Source organism: Cebus imitator, unplaced genomic scaffold, assembly GCF_001604975.1.
Source record: "Cebus imitator isolate Cc_AM_T3 unplaced genomic scaffold, Cebus_imitator-1.0 Scaffold61, whole genome shotgun sequence".
Classification (NCBI taxonomy): Eukaryota; Metazoa; Chordata; class Mammalia; order Primates; family Cebidae; genus Cebus; species Cebus imitator.
In genome coordinates, this window is record NW_016107376.1 from 5,060,902 (window position 1) to 5,066,747 (window position 5,846).

At 39.7% G+C, this 5,846-nt stretch overlaps 1 protein-coding gene across 1 annotated transcript in view; it reads right to left on the minus strand.

The window, feature by feature from the left end:
• The window catches only part of OLAH (oleoyl-ACP hydrolase), a 26,431-nt gene that overhangs the window by 12,055 nt on the left and 8,530 nt on the right, over nt 1–5,846 (minus strand). The window contains exon 3 of the mRNA XM_017529742.2: nt 885–1,023. Coding sequence (XP_017385231.2) covers nt 885–1,023 — 139 coding nt within the window. The remainder of the gene's footprint in view (nt 1–884; nt 1,024–5,846) is intronic.

The window sequence follows — 5,846 nt, forward strand, 5'->3', positions numbered from 1 at the left end:
AAAAAAAAAAAAAAAAAAAAGTTCACTGGACTGTTGTTTGTAATAGAAAAAGAAATAACTCATATCCACAGAAAGAGGTTAAACAAATCATGAAGCGACATATGCTTACAGGATGTGAAAGATATTTATAGCAATAATATGATAAATACATTTAATTTAATATTAATTGCTATAATAGAAATATTATACCAATAAATATCTTTCACATCCTGTAAGTATACATTGCTTTTAAGTGAAAAGGCTAAGTAAATATATAAAACCAGACCCCACTATGTAAAAATACTAAGAAACCACATCAGAATTGTAAAGCATTACTATCTAGGTAGTAGGATGATGAGTACTTTTTATTTTGTAATTTCTGCTTGACCATATTTATAAATCTTATATAATAGCCAACATTTATTGAGTCCTTACTATACCACAGTTTATTTACGATGACTTCATTTAAGCCTCACAAGTGGGAACTATTGTTATTGCCGCCTTATAGAAAAAGAAACTAACTCAGAAGCCTAAGAAACGTTCCCAGGGTCCTACAACTGATAAGAGATAGCCAGAACCCAAGGGTCTATGACCTAACCTTAGAATTATACAACCTAGCTTAAGAAACAAATATTCTTTGCAGCATTTCTTAATTCAAAAATGAATGTAAGCTGCTGTTAAAGTCTTAGTTTTACAAGTGTTCACTTTTTTTTTTTTTTTTTTTTTGCCTAAAAGGAAAGATAATAGGTATACTTACCATACAAACTGGTGAACTGTAAAAGTTGTGATAGGTCACAATGACCCAACATGCTGTCTCACCACTACGAGACACTGTGAGCAACATTAACCACAGACTTGGGATAGAAGAAACTCCCCCAAAGAATTTTAAAACAGATTTCAAATACCTGTGGCCAAAAAATGCAAATGGTTTACCCTGGATGACTGGCAGCATAGCACAAGTAATTTCATCAATTATCTGGTAGATGTCAGTTGCCATAGGTTCTCCAATTCGGCTTTCTCTTCCAGGAAGCCTTACGGTGTGCACTGGAGGTGGAGAAGCACAGGTGAACACGTACAGACAGTGACTGAGATATTGTGATGTTATAAAAGGGCTTATATTTGCCTGGTGGAAAAAAATTCAAAGAAATAAATGATAACAGTTAAGTCCAGTGAGATAAAAGTTTTAGAATTTGCTGATAATAAAAGCAAGAGCACAAAATACAGCAGACTAAATATCTGCTCACAGTAAAATAAAGAAGACACCTAGAAGGAAAAAAAAAAAGGAAATGAAAATTCCATTGATGATCATGTGCTGACAAAATGCTTACCCCAACAACCATTACCTATATCAGGAAAATAAAACGTCAGGTTTCAAGGGTAACCCAGAGTGTCAGGAGATAAGGCACTGAAATGCGTTAAATTTGAGAGTTAGAACTGAGTCCCTTACATAAAGCCAAGAAACCCTAATTTCTAGAGCCTCTGTGAAAAGGTAGACTCCAAATATATATTTTCCAAATGGCAAAGGAGAAAAGCAGAACTTTCTGATTTTGTCTTGGCTCTGGATGGGGGAAAAAGTCTGCCCTTAAATTTTTTTTTTTAAATCAAAGCCTTGTATTTATGCAAATTTGAAGTGTATTTATGTTACTTTGATAAACCGGAGTGCAGGTAACATAAATACACTTCAAATTTATAGAAAATAAGCTGGAAAAATAACTCAAAGTGATCCTGGGCAAGTAGCACTTCATGATGCCTAACAGAAACAATGACACATCATCTCTTAATGAATAAATACACAACATAAGCATCTCCAGAGCAAACATCAAGCTGATCCCAAATAACTTATTGGCTTGCTTGCTATAGCAAAGTCTAACATACTTTAAAGGAATACAGCAAAATCCAGGACCCAACAATGTAAAACCCACAGTGTGTAACATCTAATCAAAACTCACCAGACATACCAAAAAGCTGGAAGACATGACCTGTAACAGGTCCAGGGAGACCGTCAAACATAAGAAACAGACAAGAAATAACAAACAGTGGAGTCAGTAGACAAGGACCTTAAACAGCTATTAAATACAAATGTGCTCAATAATGTAAACAAAAACATGAACATGATAAGAACAGATAATAAAGATTTTTAAAAGACCCAAATGGAACTTGTAGAGATGTAAAATATAAGATCTGAAAAATTTTAAAAAGACACCAGACAGGATTAATAGCAGATACCTCATCCTCCCAGGGAGACAGAGTGAGATGGACAGATGGAAGGAAGAAGACACCCAGAAGAAAAGATCAGTGAACTTAAACATAGAAAAAGAAAATATACAAAATTAAGCATATTGGCCAGGCACGGTGGCTCACACCTGTAATCCCAGCACTTTGGCAGGCTGAGGCGGGCAGATCACTGGAAGTCAATAGTTGGAGACCAACCTGGTCAACATGGTGAAACCCTGTCTCTACTAAAAATACAAAAATTAGCTGGGTGTGGTGGCACACGCCTGTGGTCCCAGCTACTCAGGAGGCTGTGGCAGGATAATCGCTTGAACCCAGGAGGCAGAGGTTGCAGTGAGCCAAGATGGGGCCATTGCACTCTGGCCTGGGTGACAGAATGAGACTCTGTCTTCAAAACAAAAAAAAAAAGAAAGAAAGAAAGAAAATTAACCATGGAAGAAACATGACAAAATAAATGCACAGATGATGAGTATACCGTGGTACCCTATAAATCAATCTAACATAGGTGTAGTTGGAGTCCCAGAAGGAGAGGAGGGAAGAGGAAAACATTTGAAAAAATAGTGGTTGGATATTTCCAAATTTGAAAATTACAAAGTTGTAGCTCCAAGAAGCTCAAGGAAACTCAAGCAGAATAAACAATGAAAACCACACCAAGGCTTGTCCATCAAATTGCTAAAAACGTTTGATAAAAAGATTATCTTAAAGAGCAGCCACAGAAGAGAAACATAGATACAAAGGTAATTACAACACATTTCTTTCTCTCTCTTTTTTTTTTTTTTTTGAAGACAGAGTCTTGCTCTGTTGCCCAGGCTGGAGTGTAATGGTGCAGTCTGGCTAACTGCAACCTCTGCCTTCCAGGTTCAAGTGATTCTCCTGCCTCAGCTTCCCGAGTATCTGGATTGCAGGCACACGCCGCCACACCCGGCTAATTTTTGTATTTTTAGTAGAGACAGGGTTTCACCATGTTGATCAGGCTGGTCTCAAACTCCTGACCTCAAGTGATCTGCTCGCCTCGGCCTCCCAAAGTGCTGGGATTACAGGCGTGAGCCACCATACACAGGCCATGACCGCATATTTCTTTTTAGAAATTGTGCAAGCCTGCCAGGTGCAGTGGCTCATGCCTATAATCCCAGCACTTTGGGAGGCTGTGACTGGAGGACTGCTTGAGCCCAGGAGTTTGAGACAGCCTGGGCAATGAAGTGAGACCTCATTTCTATAAAAAAAATTTTTAAATATTAGCTGGGTGTGGTGGTACATATCTGTAGTCCCAGCTACTTGGGAGGCTGAGGCAGGAGGATGGCTTGAGCCTGGGAGGTTGGGGCTACAGTGAGCTGTGGTTGTGCCACTGCACTTAAGCTGGGAGACAGAGTGAGATGGATGGACGGATGGATGGATGGACAGAAGGAAGGAAGGAAGGAAGAACAGAAGGAGGGAAGAAGGAAGGGAGGGAAGGAGGAAGGGAGGGAGGGAAATTAGGCAAGTCAGAGAACAATACTAGGGGGTAGGAAAGGAGGGAGAAACTGTCAACCTGGCATTCCATAGCCTATGACAGTATCTTTCAGGAAGTTCAAGATGTTTTAGACACATAAAACCCATGAGAATTCAATGCCAGCAGACTTGCACTAAAATAAATATTAATGGAACTTCTCCAGGCAGAATAAAAATAATGCCAGATGAAAATCTGGATCACTTTAAAAATATATAAAAATAAAAATAAAGAAAAATAAATTAAAATAAAAAAGAAAAAGAAAACCTGGATCACTTTAACAAAGGTAATCGTGTAAATACACGTAAAAGATTATTTTTATCCTTTTGGTTTTCCTCCACAAACTCAGAAGGTCTTACTAAACATTTTTAATCACTTTAAAATCACTGTAAAAGATGACTGACTGCTCTACACAAAATTGGTAAGTAGGAAAATGTAATCCAAAAGTAGCACAAAGGTCAAGAGAGAGGAATGGAATAGCACTCTTAAAAGGTTCATTCATTAAAAATGAACTGGTGTTATCCAATTTGAAAGTAGACTGTGATCACTGAAAGATGTATATTGGAAGGCTAAGGGCGGTGGCTCATGCCTGTAATTCCAACACTTTGAGAGGCCAAGGTGGGAGGATTGCTTTGGCTCAGGAGTCCAAGAGCAGCCTGGGCAACACAGGGAGACCCCATCTGTATGACAAATTTTTAAAAAAATTAACCAAGTATGGCGGCATGTTCCTATAGTCCCAGCTACTCAAGAGGCTGAAGCAGACCAGAAACAAAAAATGACAAAATACTGCTAAAGCAAAACAATACTTTTTAAACTGGAGAAATATACCTCACTCATGGGTCAGCGGACTCAATATTGTGATGATGTCAATTTTCCGGAAATGGATCTCTACCTTCACTGCAGTCCCAAACAGAATCTCAGACAACTGATAAGCTGATTCTAAAAATCATATGCAAAATGCAAAGGACTTAACATATCCAAAACAACATTCAAAAACAAGAACAAAGTGGGAGAACTTAAGCTACTTGATATCCAAGGCTTATTATAAGGCCGCAGTAATCAAGATAGCACCCTTTTGGAGTAAAAACAGACGTATAGATCAGTGGAGTAGAGAACCCAGAAGTAGACCCACAAATAGACTCACAGATACTCATTTTCCCATGAAGGCATCAAGGAAACATCCCAGTTACCCTGAGACCGCCATGCTCCTGGAATGAAGACAGTGTAGTTCTGCTATCAAATGAGGCAAGTACACCGATGGAACAGAATAGACAGCCCGGGCCCCGCACGGTGGCTCATGCCTATCATCCCAGCACTTTGGGAGGCTGAGGCAGGTGGATCACCTGAGGTCAGGAGATCGAGTCCAGCCTGACCAACATGGTGAAACACTGTTTCTACTAAAAATACAAAAATTAACCGGGCATGGTGGCTCATGACTGTTATCTTGCCTACTCGGAAGGCTGAGACATGAGAATCGCTTGTACCCAGGAGGCAGACGTTGCAGTGAGCTGAGATTGCGTCATGGCACTCCAGCCTGGGTGGCAGAGTGAGACTTTGTCTCAAAAAAAGAAAAAAAAGTGAAAAAGAAAAAGAATAGAGAGCCCAGAAATAGACCATGTGCATGTGAAAACTCAATTTATAACTCAACTGTCACTTAAAACCAGTAGGGGAATGTGTAGACCTCTCAGTAAGCATTGCCAAGCCAACTGGCTATTTACGTGGTATAAGTAAACTTGGGTATCTAGTTCACACTAGATACAAAAGATAATTCTGGCTCAAATGTGAGAAAAATACTTTAGAACTGATAGAAGAAAAATGGGCAAATAACTGCGAGTTGGGGGTTAGGGTTTACGGTGTAGGGTTAGGTTAGGCTTGCTTTTAAAGCAAACCTGAAAAAGCAGAAAGTTTAAAAGAAGAGTAATAACCTTCGGTGAGTCAGAAGACACCACATTAAAAAGAAAGGTGGCTGGGCGCGGTGGCCCACGCCTGTAATCCCAGCACTTAGGGAGGCCGAGGCGGGTGGATCACGAGGTCAAAAGATCGAGACCATCCTGGTCAACATGGTGAAACCTTGTCTCTACTAAAACTACAAAAAATTAGCTGGGCGTGGTGGCGCGTGCCTGTAATCCCAGCTACTCAGGAGGCTGAG